Genomic DNA, 16,199 nt, shown 5'->3' on the forward strand with positions numbered 1-16,199 from the left:
TACATTAACCTTCGGTCTCAGCATGGCAATTCAAGAACATCCTTCCTGGTCGTCCCTCCCCAACACCCCTTCTGTTTGCCATTCATTTTTCCATACCGACCCCATCCCCAAAGTATTCCTGGCACCAGCAAGATCATATGTTTACATTCACACAGGGTTTTCTGGTTGTATGGCTGCAGGGAACCTGGAGAGTTGAGGTGTAATACATCACTGTAACACAAGTGCCCTGAGTCCTAGACAAACTATGTCAGCACACACAGGCTTTGACTCTTTGTGAGAAGAAAATGCCAACATGAGTTTTGCAGAGTGGACTCAGAGCACATAGCGCTGGTCTCCAGCCATACAACTTCATCCTCCAAATCTCCTGTGCCCCTTACACTGGGAGATGGCACAAGGTCACTACCCAGTGTCTAGGGAAACATGAGCTTCCTGCAGTGCTTAATGGTACTCCTACTCATTACCCTTCCTCTCCCACCTTCCATTGTCGACAGTGCTCTTACCTTCAGCTGGAGAAGAGTACGTGTGTCAGCAGGGATTTCTCTTGGGGCTCTGACAGGCTGTAGGGTACAGGAAGCCAACAAACAGGATTGCCACATGTACTTCTTTCTATGCTATCTTCTGGGGTCTAGCAAGCTGTACTGAGCCACAACCAAATGAGTTAAACTGGCCCTGTAAGCACAGCTTGCAGTCTCATCTCTCATAAGATCTCTAGAATAATATTATAATAAAAATAAGTTAGAAAAAATAAAATAAACATTACAATGTTTTACCAGACCTAGAGGAAAGTTCAACGCTGCCCTTTTCTTTGCTTCCAAATACTTTAGTGGCAGCACAGCAACTTCTCAAGTGCAATCAGCTGACAGGAGAGCTCACCTGAACTGCATTAATATGGACCATTTAACCCCTATTTCTCTCTACTTGCTGGAAACAGATACTTTAATGGCTAAATTTGATTTCTCTTTGGTAAGACAGTGCCTCTGTGCTTCCAGCAGGCACTGAAGGATCTCCTGACACACCAGTGTCTCAGAGCCAAATCCCTGGCCTAGATCCCATGCCATGTCTTTGCAGAAAGAGACAAATAATTCCACCACTTCAGTTCCATACTGAAAAAGTGCTTTCTGAATAGGTGACCTAATGTGACAATATCATCCAGTAAGCTGGAGTTACTCAGCTTTAGACATACAAATCAGGTGCAGTAAATAAATGTAAGACCTCAGGACTCGGGCTGGACAGCTTATTCTTTGACTTCCCACCCTCATACAGGGTCCTTTTACCATAGCCCCAGTGTGTCTCATAGCATTATTGTTCAGTTTTTTGACACTGCTTTCAGCCCATCCTCTTCTCTTGCATGATTTTCACCTTTGTACTTCCAAACCTTTGTGTGGTGAAGAACTGACACTTACCTGCTCTCTTGAATCTCACGTCAAGAACTGCTTATTCATCCATGGATAAGGCAAACACTGAATTTCTTAAAGGACGGGTCTGTTTTCTTTTTTTATCTATCTTTTTAGACATTAAGAAAATTGATGTGTTCAACAAAAATTAGACTTTATTTGTTCCACAGTGTCAACCACAGCTTACCTCACTCCAGACTCTGCACTATGCCCTCAGCCCATTCCCACCCCAGCACCTCTGTGCATCAGCCTGTCACATGAGGAAAGAAAGGGGACTATAGACAAGATGCACCCTTGAAATAGGAGGGAAATTTCAGCAAAGCCAAAGGGATTTCTCCTGTTGTGGTCCCAGAGAGCTTGACCTGTGCATCTGCTACCACACTGACAGCAAGCTATCTAATCCTGCAGCTCATACATTTACAAAACCCAACCCTTACATTGTAAGTAAATACATATGCATATCTCTCACTTTCCAAGTATGTATATAAATATATTATCTTCCTTTTAAAGTTACAAGTTGCATTTACACGTGGATTTTTATTTCTTTCATGTCTGTATAAGTTCTGCAGGAAAGAGGAGCTCGAGAAATAAAAGCTTTGAAAAATACTTCCTTTTAAAAAAGAAAAAGCTTACATCAAAATAGACTATATATGTCTGTAGCTTTAAACTCTGTAGGATAAATCTGGTGCTTCAAAACCAGAGTAAAACTAATGCCAGGGTCTCTGCCAGCTGCATGGAGGTCACCAAGCCTTCTTCACTGACCATCCAGATCCAAAATGTGCCAGAGGTGTTTCGCCACGTGCGGAGGCTGGTTGGCAGCGAGCTCCTTGAGGCTGGAGCCCATCACTTGGTGGAGGCTCTTGGCAAGCTTGGAGACTGCAGCCCTGACATTGCTGCTTCGCCCAGGCAGGACTCCATTTCCAATCATGTTGCTCAGGAAGAACCAGAGCACAGGCAGGGCGTAGCGCTCGACCACGTGGGCTTTCCGGGGATAAACAGATGCCACAAGCACTGCCAGGCAAGAGAGACAAGTTTCTTAATAACCTTAGTGCAAGCCGGTAGTTTTGTTTATTTGAAGGGTTTTCCAGTCAGTACCAACAAATGCAAAGAACCCAATGATCCCCAAACAGCCTGACTGTGTATTGAAATGAACGGATTGACTAAGAGACATGGTTTAGTGGGGAAACATTTGCAGTAAGTGGATGGTTGAACCATATGATCTTGGGAGCCTCTTCCAATCTTGGTGATTCTATGATCCTATGACCACTGAGAACCTTAGTTTCTCCAAATCATGGGCTTTGTGTCCAGGATGGACTTACTCGGCAAAGTGCATCACACACCTTTTGTAATTTATTTCACTTCTTCTATATTACCAATGGGGAAAAAAAGTGACAAATCCATTTATTTCCATATAGAAGTTATCTAAACTAGCTGAAGCAGACTTTGAAATGCAGCTTAGAGAAGTAATGGAAAGCTTTCCAATAAAGAGAATGATTTCTCTTTTCTAACCTTTGATGAAAAATGCCACAAGCCTAATCTGGCAGTGCCCTTTACTCAGTGGCACACAGCATGCGGCAGTACTACACCACATGTTAGAACTCCAGCCCACAGAAGCTTGACAGCCCTATTAGATACATCAGTGACTAACTGGTATCTTTGGCAGAAAGGTCTGATTTGAGCTTTTTCTCTCTAGAACTTGGTAGCCTCTAATGATCAACTGTTTCCAGCTCCAGAATGTCCCAGGTAATATCCCAGCCCCCACTGCCGCAGCATTTCAGCACCTGACAACTTTGATAGTGTTTATCCAGACAGTGCTCCCTGAAGGAGGGAAATAAAGATAGAAACTTCTACACGGTGGGCTTATCTTTAATCAAAAGAACAAGCACTGCTGCTCTGAAATCTGCTCTCAGGCCATTATCCAAAGTGAACTGTATTAAGCACCAACACAAATTTACTACAGACAGACACTTTGCATGGCAGATTTTTACTGAGAGATCAGAATCTGAAGCGGTCAGGAGACAGAGCTCTTATTTTCTGCCCAGTGGAAATGGTACATAGTAACCATTCATTACTCTGCAGGGAAAGGACCTTCATTTTCTGTATGCTGGTAACCAAGCTTTAGTCATCAACATTTAAACAGCTGCTTTGTGTACGTAAGAACAGTTCTGGAAAGCAAAACAAGGTTATTATACCTGTTTTTAAATGGAAGTTGATTTGAGCTTAAGTGCTTATTAAGCACAGCAGTTGATATGGACTTTCATAGGAGAAAGAGTTGCCTGTTCCCTCTAAATCCCAGAGAGAACATCTGCCCTCTCTAGAATAGTCCCAATTTATGATCAAATGCTTTCTTTCAAAAAGAGATTAAAACAACTATAAAATTAAATGATATGTTTATGGTGATTTACTTTATTCAGATGATCTTTAAAGGCACTTTTACATTCGCTGCGGCTAAACATGTCCTTTTGAGATTCATAACGAAGAAGCAAAGCGTATTAAACCTTGGATTAAAAGATGCTGGCATAATTAGCAGTGTATTTAGCCCTAATTAAAGCAAGGTTATAAATAGCCTCCTCTAGCATTTACTGAGCCTGTCATTTCTTTCACTCCTTGGCTGTTGCCACTCACAGTAAGCTACTATTATAAACCAATTATCAGCTGCATTTTTAGCATGTAGGACACCATGTATCAGCATACAGAAATAGGCTGTTTGCACACCCTGAAATGGTTGAAGCACCATATCAACCCTATCAAGTCTGCAGCACAGGTGGGGAGCCTCTATGGGCTGAGCTTTGCTGCCCATTTCTGCACATTCACCTGTGAGAGATGTCAACTACAATGCCTGGGTTGTACAGGATGCAGCATTTCCAACATCAAGACAAGAGCCCCGTGCAGATACACCAAACCGATCCTCAGAAATACCAGTTGCCAGGCATTTTTCTACAGGATTGTCATTTGCTTCAGAAAAGGGAGCTCTCAGAGTCTTCCCTGACCTTTCTTGCACTGTCCCCAGATGAGAGGAGCAGGACGGGGTATTTTTAGCCCCTCTCATTTCCAGAGGCATGACCTGAGATGTCCCAGTGAGAACTCAGCACCCAATCTCACACCGCACACCAAGACAGCATGCAGGCAAACCCTGCCAGACATGACTTCTATGTGTATTTTGCAAGGCAGACAAGCCAGGGCCTTAAGGTGTTTGATGAGCTACTGAACTGAACATTCAATGGAATTCCCACTCAGTATTTGCCATTTCCCAGGAGAATTAATGACTTAAAAGCAGAGGTTGGCTGAAGCAGGCAGTACCTGAGAGCTGCTCCGTGACATCCTGCATGGCTCGGCCACTAAGGAAACGCACACGGTGGGCCAACGCTTGCAGCAGTAATGCGTTGTCTGAAAGAGAAACGTTCATTTCTGCTCACTAGAACAGGTTATAAGGGGGGGGTGGGGAAGGCAGAGGTAATGGCATTTTGTAAATAAAATACATTTCTGCCAGTTTCTGCGTTTGCTCTTTCTGTAAAGCTCACCTGGGAGGACTCGGAGTTTAAAAAGAAAGACTTTAATTTCAGACATGTACATACAAAGTGAAGTGCTGTATGAGGAGCAGTGTTACACATTTCTCATTGGGGCCCTCAAAACTTAAATCACACGTAAGCAATGCATGGGTTTAGCATGACAGAACTTCTCCTGCCTTGAAAAAGGAGAGAAGGCCCAGAAGTCCATGCATCTATTCATTCCTAATGGATAAACCAGCGTTAAATCTGTAAGTCACTGGTTGGGACCTACAGACAGGATCCAAATGACTTTGATCAGAGATAACTACCTACTCATCATCAACACCATCTCCTCCCGGGGGCTCTTGTAACATATCTGAAATCAGATGTTGGCACAGAGGATGAAAAACATCAGCTGATCTCCCAGTACTTGATCATCAATATACACGTACTTTTTTCCTATGCTACCTGTTGTTGATGTGGGGTCTTGTTTTAGTTATAAAGCATTGTGCAGACTGGTCTGCAGACCTCCAGTCTTACCACTTTGATAAGCTGAGTAAAGCTTCTCGTGGACAAGGAATGCTCATGGGGTGGTTTTAAATAGCACTGTGCTACTGAGAGCTCTTTTTAACGTGAGGTATAAAAAGAGAGTCCCTGCTGATCTTTTGGCAAGCACGCAGTAAAGAATTGATCCTGTTATTTCAATTAATTTTCTGCTTTGGTAATTACAGTCTTCTCATTCACCCTTCTTAACAGACACTTTGCTTTTTTGCTCACACACCTGCAACACTGGCAGGTGCTGTTCCTCTCCTGAGAGTTACCCTACAGCTGCTGCTTTGGGAAAAAAATAGGTTAAAAGAAAACCAAAAGTGAGATCTAGAGATCTAAACTGGTACAGAAATTAATTAATTGATACTATTGGCACCTAAGCAGGGTTTCATAGGAACACTTGGGGTGTGGATGAGTGAGGGGGAATTGTTTATAATCACAATGCACCTTCCAATGGAAGGGTTTCAAACGCCCTGTGCCTTTCAAAACACTAAAAGCACCAATCAATAACAAATTTACCCAAACTTTGCTTTAACCACCTCAAGGGACCAAAAGACTGAGTGGTGTTTAATTGCTGTTAGAAACAAGGCAGCAAGCAGTTCAATTCTTACTAACTAAGCTTTAAATCTCTGCATAAGGTGTCAGCTAAACCTGATGGACACAAGACAGGCCCAGCACTCACAATAGGAGCAAAAGAATCCCGTTCTCCATGCTCTCATTTTCACTGGGTTCATCTCTTTGCAGTGCTGCCACTTGGGGGGAGGGAGGAAGATTTCCCCTCTCCTCTTGAAGAGAGCTGATGACTGAGTGCTATTGGGGCTGCCCTCCTAACCCCACACCCTAGTGTCAGGAAGCAGCACATTTCTTTTGTGATAGAGGACAGATTAGGACAGATGTAGGAGGAGAACAATATCTATGCTGTAGAGCCAAGGCTTCATTTGACCCATCTACAGAGTAGCTTTGTTTTGTGTGGGCTTTTTGTTGTTGTTAAATTGGAGTGATCAAGCCATCTTACAACCAGCTTGCATTTCTACACGAGTCATTAAAGCTGACAGAGGAGGAAATCTCACCTCAGACTCAGAATCTGCAGCATATCAACACAGAGCCTCAGAGCAATAGCTGGGTACTTAGCTAGGAAACTCAATGGAGCGATGGGGCAAGACACTGCACATACTCTAAGCATCGCACAATCCTTCAGAGTTCTGTTATTGGGTTTTTTGGTCATTTGCCATTTGATTTGATACTGTAAAGGCATAACATTTCAAAGCATGAGAAAAGGTTTAGCTCAGGTGTTTCATCAATAGAACCATCCTTCCACTACTAAAGCCCAAGGTCTTGAAACTCCAAAATATTTCTGACTTGGTTGCCTTTTTGAATTTGTTCTCATGCCCTTAAAAATGAACAAACCCACAAAAAATATACCTTGCCTTACTGGCTTGAAAGTCTGAGCAAAGTCTGCCTCATCAGCAACAGTCGTGCCTTGTTCCTGTTCTGCCAGCACTGAAAATTCATGGTGACCTCTCAAAATTGGTGAGAGGGGAAAGATGACCAAAAGCTCCATTCAAAACCTTGAAGGGATCTGGTTATCACATCCTCTGTTAGGAGGATTTGGCATCTCTTCCCCAACCTCCTCCCAAGCACCCAAAAAAATGGGTCAGGACCAAGAGCAGGACAGGTCTCACACCCTTCTCACCACAGCCCCATACTTGGACCATAGAAAGTCAACAGGTCAGCAGATTTGCTGGATTCACAAAGAGGCTGATGTGGAGAAAGCTGTTAATTTCCCTTTAAGGCCTGCCTCTTCAACACTAAATTTTTCAGGCGTATTCACCCAGTGCAGCATTTTCAGAGCTGACATAAATCTGTGTGGCAAGCAAATTTACAGCAGACCTTGGCTATGTAGTTATTGGCTAGAGCGATCTTGCCCCATGCAGAACAACACTTGGAACAAGCCATCATTTATAACTAGATTTATACCTGTTTGTTCTAAAGAAATGAGCTTGGAAAATCATGAATTCCCTTTAAAATAAAAATAAAATAAAATTAAAAAAAAATGAAGACAAAGAAGAAAGGTGGAAAGAAGACGGGATCAAATAATAGCCGTAATATAGAGTCTTCCAGAATGCTGTACTACAGAAGGTCTAATGCATCACTATCCCTTCACATCAGTAGCAAAGCAAATCATCTGGGAAATAAAACTGGGCCCAAAGAACCTCCAAAAGTCCCTTTGTCCCTGAATTCTATCTAAGCTGTATATCAGGATTCATTGTTCAGTACCAAAGTGGACAAGCAGCACTGAAAGGAGGCCCCCAAGTATTTGGGGAAACACTTATAAACATTCAAGCTTGTCTGGGAAGTAGTACGTAAGGACTGCACCATCAGAGCTACTTGTTACCCAGCCCAATAGTTAGAGCTGGCAGGAATTCAGGGCCTTCGATAAATAGCATAAATGATATGAGTGATCTGCAAACTTGGCATCAGCCAAGCACTTTATCTGGAACCTGCTTTTCTGCAGTAGATTTTAATCAGTGTAATAAACTTCTAGAGAACGCTTTTATTGATGGCATCCATCTTTCCGAAACCAAACTCCTTGCATGCACAAATACACACCAGCTCTCATCTCACATTTCAGAAGTCACAGCTGCAGTAAACACCAGATGAGTAGCCTCCAGGACCTTCATGTCACAGCTGCAGCAATAGCAGTGGTAGCATAGGTATCATCAGTGTGCTTTTAAATCGACACCAGGAGATGGAGAGAGAAACAGATGGCTGTATTCATCTCACCAAATTTTAAACACTTCAATGGGAAGATGTAAACACCTCCAGATAACTACATGGATCTGCCTTGGTGTCTCTCCCTGATGGAAATGTGTGCAAGAAGAAAAACAGTCAAAGTCAATGCCTCCCCACTGGATCCATGCAGACGGATCCTCCAGAGGATCCAGATGCATAAAATACAACACATAAGAATAGCCTAAGAGTCAGAGAGAATATTTTCTGCAAAGTTAGAACTGTTTTTGAACTGTGTCCTCTGGCTGCAGCCAACTCTACCAGCCCTTCCTTCACGTGGAACAGCAGCCAGCTCTAAGTCCTTGTGCTCGCTGTTGTGAATTATTAATATCAAACAAAAAGCTGAGCTGAGAGAAAAAAAAAAAATGTTAGTGGAAATTCTCTGCCCTTCACACCCATCCCTTTATTTCTGCTTTTTCTGATCCTCTTCTTTTCAGGTGACTGTCTGCAAATAATTAAATTAAATTAAATTAAAGCGAATAGAAGCCTATGGCGTGTGAAGAGAAGTGGGGATCTAACCTCAGGGCTGCGTCTCCATATGCATTTATTAAGAAAAACATACTACCTGTGCACATATATTCACAGCTTCCAGAGCAGATTGCAGTGGAATAGTTCCAAAAACACTGATCAAAAGAAAAAACCCAAACCAAGGTGATCCTGGTGGGCAGCAGAACTGTACACCTTGCAGCAGGCCATGTGGTCCAGGACACAGAGCAGATCAAAAGCTTACCTCCTCCCTACTGCAGCAGTGTGTTTTACATCTGCAGGCATGCTTGTGGCCTCGTGATTGAGTATCCAGAAAAGGGGATGATAATGGGCTCCTTACCCTAGCAGAAGAAGGGAGCCAATGTATTTCTACCCTCTGGGCTGATTATTCAGAAAGAATTTTCATCTTTCATCTGATCTCCCCTGCGATCTCTCATAACACATAATCTGATTAAATTCTAAGTCTCAATCTTCAGATTCAAAGTAACATTTTCATTAGAGCTTCACATAGCTAAGCTACTGCCTAAAGACTGCAAAATGAGTGAAGTCAAAGCCTTAGGTCAGCAAGAGCCAGATGAAGGCTCTGGGCTGGATGCTTGGGAGATCTGTGGCTGCTTCCCTTGCGCTCTTCTGTCAGGTGCTTAGACTAATGCCTACAATGTCCTCTCTAATGAATTAATAATCAGGCATATAACCTGAAGCAGTATCCATTCAAATGCACATCACGGTGAGGTACAACAGATTGGGTTAGAAAGAATTCAGGCAGGACTTCATAAACACCTTCCAGCTACTGGATATTTCTACAGGCAACAACAGGTTATCGACAGATGGCTTGTTCACTTGGCTCTGAAATATAGGGTTCACAGCTAAGGACGGTCAGTGTCCCAACTCAGCCTTACCTAGGTGAGCAACTGATGCTTCCAGCACCTTCACAGCCGCTGTATAAATCCGTATGTGCTTTGAGTTCAGGTTGTCGGTGACTGCTGCTACCAGAGAGATCAGCACTGGGTGTAAGGAGTCTCTGAGAATGGGTATAACTGAAGCCAAAGCTTCCAGAGACTGCTGCTTCACTTTCTTATTGGGATCCTGAAGTCTCAGGACAAAAACATCAAAAATCTGTTAAGAAAACAAACACAAGAGTTGGTTTAAAATGTCTGTCTTTTTACAAGGGATGTAGAAACAAATTCCCAGCCACTTATAGACAGAATGTTATGTTTTGTCAGGTCAGAACTTACTAGCATGAATTCACTGTCTTCCTGAGAGCTACTTACTATAATCTTCCCACAACCTTAGGCTGGTTTAAAAGACTTTAAGGTTGTATTACAAGGTTTGGGTGAGGATGGGAGTTTCTCTTTGTGTTATCTCTGTCTCAGAGCCTGGGTCTAGAGGAGTGTGGGGCTCTGATGAACTCTTAAGGATCCACACCACCCCTCAGGTGATCTTGCCTTGAACCTAGAGCTGAATTATATTATTTTGAGTGACAGGGAACCAACCAGTCCTGAATGCCTACCATGTAGCGCAGATGAAGTTAACTTCACTAACAGGCTTGGGAACTAAAGGGAAAGGAGCTAAGGAGTTGGGCTGCTTACCTGGACAATATTTGCTGAGATGAGCTGAGGGTTGCTTTTGCAGTGATCTAGGAGGAGCGTGACTCCCTCTATTCGTGTCTGAAACTCCTTTGCTGACAGGAGCTTGTTAAGCTCCTTGAGTTGTTCGATCTCTTCCACAGTGCGAAGCGATGCACGCCGAACTGTCTGATGGGGTAAGAGGAGGACATCAGAGCTGGACCTCAAATTGGAAAGTAAAAACAAAGCAAGACCTGTTAGTAATTACATTGTCAGATAATTGAGAGGAAAACATCTTGAGGGGACTTCCTAATGAAGTTATTTCATCTATATCCTGATTTGAAAAGCAGCTTTGATCTCATGACAATCGTTACAGGAGGCAGCTTCTAAGTAACTTCGTCACTACTGGTTACTCAGGAAAACCAAGGCACCAGGGATAGAATTCACCTTGGTTATCTTCAGATGTCTTCAAAGTACTCATCTAGCATTACTCTGTAGGGAAAAATAAGCACTACTTCAAAGTTATGAGTTGTCTATATTACAAAGAAATGAGTTGCCCTGGGGAAGTGTTTCTATAATACACATAGGAATCTGGATAAATAGTTCATATGATTGGCACAGGTGAATCCCACTCAAGAGAGATTAAAGGGCATATCTGAAGAGATTCAGAGAGTTGGTTACACAAATGAAAATCTCAGTCATTCAACCCACTATTACGCTTGCAGTATTGCTTCCCTAGAGACAGATTCACAGCTTAGAAAACCCATTGGAAACAATTCCCTTTGACTGACTCCTCCCTGGCATGGGCAGGAAGGGATCACAACCAATGTAGTGAGGTATGCAGTCATCTTCTTGCCATCACTGAGCACAACAGTGTGCTCTGCTGTCAGAGGAAAACAGGCACAGGTAATTTTCTCACTAGCATGGAGAGACAGCAAGGACTAAATTCCTATCTTGGATGCTAATCTGCAGCACTGAGGAGATGCTGTCCATCAGAAAACTCATCATGAGTCTAAATGTATAGACGACTACATAAAAAGTCCACTCATCCAAAGCTGCTCAGAAGTTGTCTTACTAATACTGTTTGAAAACAATTGACTTCAGTCAAACTACATGCATGGAAAGTGCCATTTTGAGAATGGCATCTTCATTCCAGACCGGGACTTCTCACCAAAATTACCCACATTAAAAAATAAAGACTTCAACTATGATAAGAAGGTCCTGACTGAAAACACAAGTCCGAAGCCAAACAGCAGAAACGTGACCCTCTCACAGCTTCTACATCACTGTCCTAACCACTGCACTGACTGGCAGTTATACCTCATCATCTCTTAATTTCTGAGTAAGCCTACTCCCCCTAGAGAACTTGCTTTCAGCCTAGAGCAGAATCAGACTTTTTTCACCGTAGGTTTTGTGGGGCAGGAAACATACCCTGGCACAGTTCAGCTCCACCAGAAAGATTTTACTGAGAAGACATGAAAAGCTTGGCTCATGATTTGTCAGATAAAACAGAAGAGTTCAGTACCCTTCATCAGAAGGCAAGTTTTCCTGGGATGTCATCAAGCCACTGTTCCTGGACTCCCTGCGGCCTTTGGCAGACGGAGGTTCAGACATACGTTCTTCTATCCCCTAAGTACATATATTTAAATTAAAAGTACATTAATTTATAAAAGATAAAATAGGAAATCATTTGCTTAAGCACAGATTATCACCAGGATCACACCTATGAAGAAAGGCTTAAGAATACATTTCATCATGTAGAGAGGGAAGAGGGCCAGAGATTCCGCAATCTCTGCTGGAGGTTTTGTTTTCAGTAACCTAATGCACATTGTAGGTGTTACCATGACGGGCAGCAGTAAATCATCAGTTATGAGCACAAATGAGAATAATGCAGACTAATAGGGAACACGCCTTCTCAGAGAGACCAGCAGAAAGCTTTCAGGCTCTCTGGAGGTTGGCCCAATATGTTGAGAGATGATTTGGTTCTCACTCTCCCCATTACTGCACAAAGACACATTCTCCTCCAGAATATAAATGGAGAGGAACAGAAAGAAAAGTAGAGATGATTTTCTACGGGCTGTCAAATGCACAAAGCTTCTTCAAGATCCACGGTGCATGAAAGCAGGGCAGCATTCCCAGAATGTAGACAATATTGCCACTGACTGTGATAGCTTTGTGTGTATTTGTTTATTTGGACATTTCTTGGCACTACTGCTTCCTTCATCTGTTGCATTCTGTAGGGTGGGGGCAACAGAGTGTTTTTAAGGGGGTTGGTTTTAGGGATTAGAGTTAGGGTGGTATGGTTAGGTCATGGTTGAACTTGATTATTTTTAAGGTCTTTTCCAACCTGAGCGATTATATGATTCTATGATGGAGATAAAACCATTTTCTTCTGGCTTTCTATCCTGTTTGTTGCTGATATTCAATGGACAACCAATTTATTTCTAATCACACTGTTTCCTTCACTGTCTGCTGATAAAAATGCTAAGAAACAACAGTTCATTTCCAGAAGCAAAATGATGCAGCAAAAGAAGAATGAGAAGAAAAAGGTTTTATCTCATATTGGCAATCTTAGCACTCGCATAAAGGAAACGCGTCTCCTGCCAAGCACTTACTTTCTGCTTAATTGTTGCCATAACAACTTGCAAGTCACGCGAGGGGAGAAATTGTTTCAAATGTCCATCAAATTTTGGATGACTCATCAATATACTCAGCATCTTCCGTCCATAAAACCTAAGGAAGGGAGAAATGAATAAATGTTTTAGCTACAGAGCATTACTGCAGTCTCCCCTGCCTTGTGCGTAAACAAAAGGAAGAATTTAATAGAGTGTGCTGAGATTCTCAACTCGTCACTTGCAGTACCTTCATAAAAAGGTTGTGCACATTCAGCAAAGTGAGACGTTCACCTCCACCTGACGCCTCTGCCAGTCGAAGAGAAGAGCCCTCAAGGACAGAGGGCAACAGGAGGATATAATTTCACAGTGAAATTGTTTCTGTGATCAAAGGATCCTATGGAGCAAATCAGCTTTGTTGTTGTGATTTATTTGCAATGCTTTGCTGCCATTCCACTAAACTTTTCTTTTCCTAGCAGAGAAGCTGGGACAAATCAATTCACACTTATTATTTCTTATTCTGTACCACAGGTATAAACACAGACAGTTGGTTAGTTGTGTGTTCTTGCATCTACTAATAGGAATTTAGAGTAACAGAGAAAGTAAGGGGCCTTTGTTTGGGTTTATAGCCTGCTATGAAACTCCAGCTATCTGTAAGAGGAACTCAGTAGTTTGTTCAGCCACAGACAACATTACACTGTTGGAAAGGAAAGATTTTAATACTTTAGACAGCTAAATCTGCAGAACAGATTTAGAAAGACTGAATGCTTTGCTCAAAGAAAGATGGGAATTTTTCTAGGACAGACTTAACCCAACCAGGAGGGAATGCTTGGGATCCTTATGTGATAATCAGCTAATGCTGCTAATTAGTCTGAGCTCAGCTGATCTGAATAAAAATATCATTCAAGTCACAGGAATTTAGCAGCAGTCCTTGCTGGACAACCTCATTTTAGCCAGTGCAGTTGTTTCCCAAGACATCAGTATTCACACTAGGAAGCAACTTCTTAAATATTTACTTTGTCTTCCACTCTTTTGCTGTTTTATCACAGCCAGACACCACACAGCTTCCCATTTTTAGGAGATAAAATGAGGAACTGTCACCTTGTATCCTGATTGCAGTCCTGAGCAAGTTTGACCAGCACATGAACAAGAAGCTCAACGCTGTCTCGTGTGCCTGACAGGAGCTTCTCAGCTCCAATCTGCTCCATCACGGTCAGAAGGTGTTCTGCTGTGTACCTCCGCACCAGGACATTGCGGTGACTGGAAATGAGAGCAGAGGGGAAAGGAGAACCCAAAGGACAGGTATTGGTCACACAGCACAGTGCCTGTCATCACTGGGGAAAAGCAGGCATGAGTCCTCACTGCAGTATTTGCAGCAGGAGAAGACACTGCCCTCAGACACACACATATATTGTCACGACACAGGTACAGAGAGGAGGGCAGAATTCAGTCTTGTGGACTATCAGATAATTTTTTTCCTGAAATTATTGACTGTGAGAAAGAGGAAAATAAAAGATTCTCCCCCATTGATTCAACAGAGGGCTCCCACCACAGAGAGCACTGCAGCAGGATTGGGGCTTATCCCACCTACTTCTAAATCTGCCAGTTCTTGAAAGAGCAGGAAAAGCTCTGTGGAGTACAGAGCTGCAGAGAATGCAGCAATGCAGCCAGTTTCTTTTTTGAAGCTTGATAACTGCTAAGTGTTTGGATGTATTACCCTTTTCAAGAGCTGAGGAAAGGGTAGTAGTCATTTCAGCCAAATTGTCTTTTCTAGCATGTGCCTATCCAAAACAATCAGACATGGCACTAATATTCTAAGCCAGCATCTACTTCAGATATCTCATGGGAGCCTGCCTGTGAAGTAACTCACCATCTTAAAGCCAACTCGCAGCATCAATCTGAATAGAAAGAGAAGCTTTGAGGACATGACTGTCCTCTCGGCAGGAGCTGTGCCTGTTAAGCAGGCTGTGCCGCACCCAGCCCATCCTCCCCTGCATACTCCATGACCCAGCAATTAGCATCCCTATTTCTCAAGCTAGTGGCATAATGATGATGCATATGTTGTTTTTTTTCCAGAGCCTCTGCGGTTAGTATTGTGAAACAGCAAAGGGCATTCGCTGCTGCAATTGCCATTGTCCCTTTTCCCGCAAAGCCACAAGGCCATACCACCAACCTCCACCAGGGCTTTTGCTTCCTCATCATTCACCATATCTAGGCAGTGTTGACAGACTGCGAGAGCAAGTAGGTTACAGCAGGACAAAAGCAGATGAGCTGAGGAAGGTAGTAATCAGACACATTCAGCTCTCGAGTTCACAGAAAATCCAGGATAAAGGACCCTTCCCTTTTTCTGTCCTCCCTCTGTATCTCATCCTTTCCACCTAGCACACAACTTTAGGTGAAGGATATCACTAAGAGAAGAACCACATACTTGACCCCACCAGCCAGGAGAGCAGCCATTGCTCTGGCAGGAGTCACGCTCCCCACCATAATCCCCAGGGATCGATCAGCTGCTTTTTGAATGAACTCGCTGGAGTCCCCTGTCTTCTGCAGCAAGGCCCGAGCAACCTCCTCTACCTCCTGGTCCATCTGTTTCTTCATGATCCTGAAGAGCTCTCCAAGAGTGCTGATTGCAAAACGAGACACCTTCGAGCGGAGGTTGTTCACCTGGAGAAGTCATAAGGGAAAACATAAGAATCATCTTGTAAAGAAAATCCATTCTCCTGGACAGAAGTCCCAGGAAATAACACCATATTTTTCTTCTGTGCCTGATTAGAACAAAAGGGCAGGAGATCGCAAGCACAGAAACCCAACTTACTCTAACACCAACCTCTTTTGTGTCCTCAGGCCCACTTACAATCCAATTTCAGTGAGCCTGCAAGACCTAAGAAACTCTGTGCCACATAGAATAAAGTACTCAGCCCACACCATACACTATCTTGATTTTTAGGCCCCTTCAGTGAGAGAAAAAGAATAATAAAAAGAGCTGACATGACAGAGAAACACTGGCACTTCTTCCTGTCCAAAAACATAACACTGACTATTTGAGCACTCACTCAGGAAATGGAGTTCACGGGTTCAGGTCTACAACAAAATTCACAAAAGCAACTTGAGTCCATCTGCTTCTCTGTCTACTCAGACTGTTAGACTCAAGGATTCTGAAAGACCACTTGCAATTATAGGTGTTGTCAACAGGCTTTTCTAACTTCCAGTGCTGCTCTGAAGTGATTCATGCTTCCGATGAGCTTTCCCACAAAGGAAAGGAAGAAGCACCTAAGGAGTCATGTGTTTCATTCAAAAGGCACTTTGGAGGACAGT

General features: G+C 43.0%; 1 protein-coding gene across 4 annotated transcripts in view; it reads right to left on the reverse strand.

Moving 5' to 3' along the window:
* Positions 1-1,527: 1,527 nt before the first annotated feature.
* TOGARAM2 (TOG array regulator of axonemal microtubules 2) overlaps positions 1,528-16,199 on the reverse strand; it is a 39,984-nt gene continuing 25,312 nt past the window's right edge. For all 4 annotated transcript variants that reach the window (XM_032443275.1, XM_015856951.2, XM_015856950.2 and 1 more), the window contains 8 exons: positions 15,313-15,548; positions 13,986-14,144; positions 12,888-13,005; positions 11,798-11,901; positions 10,297-10,495; positions 9,607-9,823; positions 4,695-4,781; positions 1,528-2,405 (listed from right to left, as the gene is read on the reverse strand). In XM_032443275.1, the coding sequence (XP_032299166.1) occupies positions 2,149-2,405; positions 4,695-4,781; positions 9,607-9,823; positions 10,297-10,495; positions 11,798-11,901; positions 12,888-13,005; positions 13,986-14,144; positions 15,313-15,548 (1,377 nt within the window). In that variant the 3' untranslated portion in view covers positions 1,528-2,148. The remainder of the gene's footprint in view (positions 2,406-4,694; positions 4,782-9,606; positions 9,824-10,296; positions 10,496-11,797; positions 11,902-12,887; positions 13,006-13,985; positions 14,145-15,312; positions 15,549-16,199) is intronic.

The sequence above is a fragment of the Coturnix japonica genome, chromosome 3 (assembly GCF_001577835.2).
Source record: "Coturnix japonica isolate 7356 chromosome 3, Coturnix japonica 2.1, whole genome shotgun sequence".
Taxonomy (NCBI): Eukaryota; Metazoa; Chordata; class Aves; order Galliformes; family Phasianidae; genus Coturnix; species Coturnix japonica.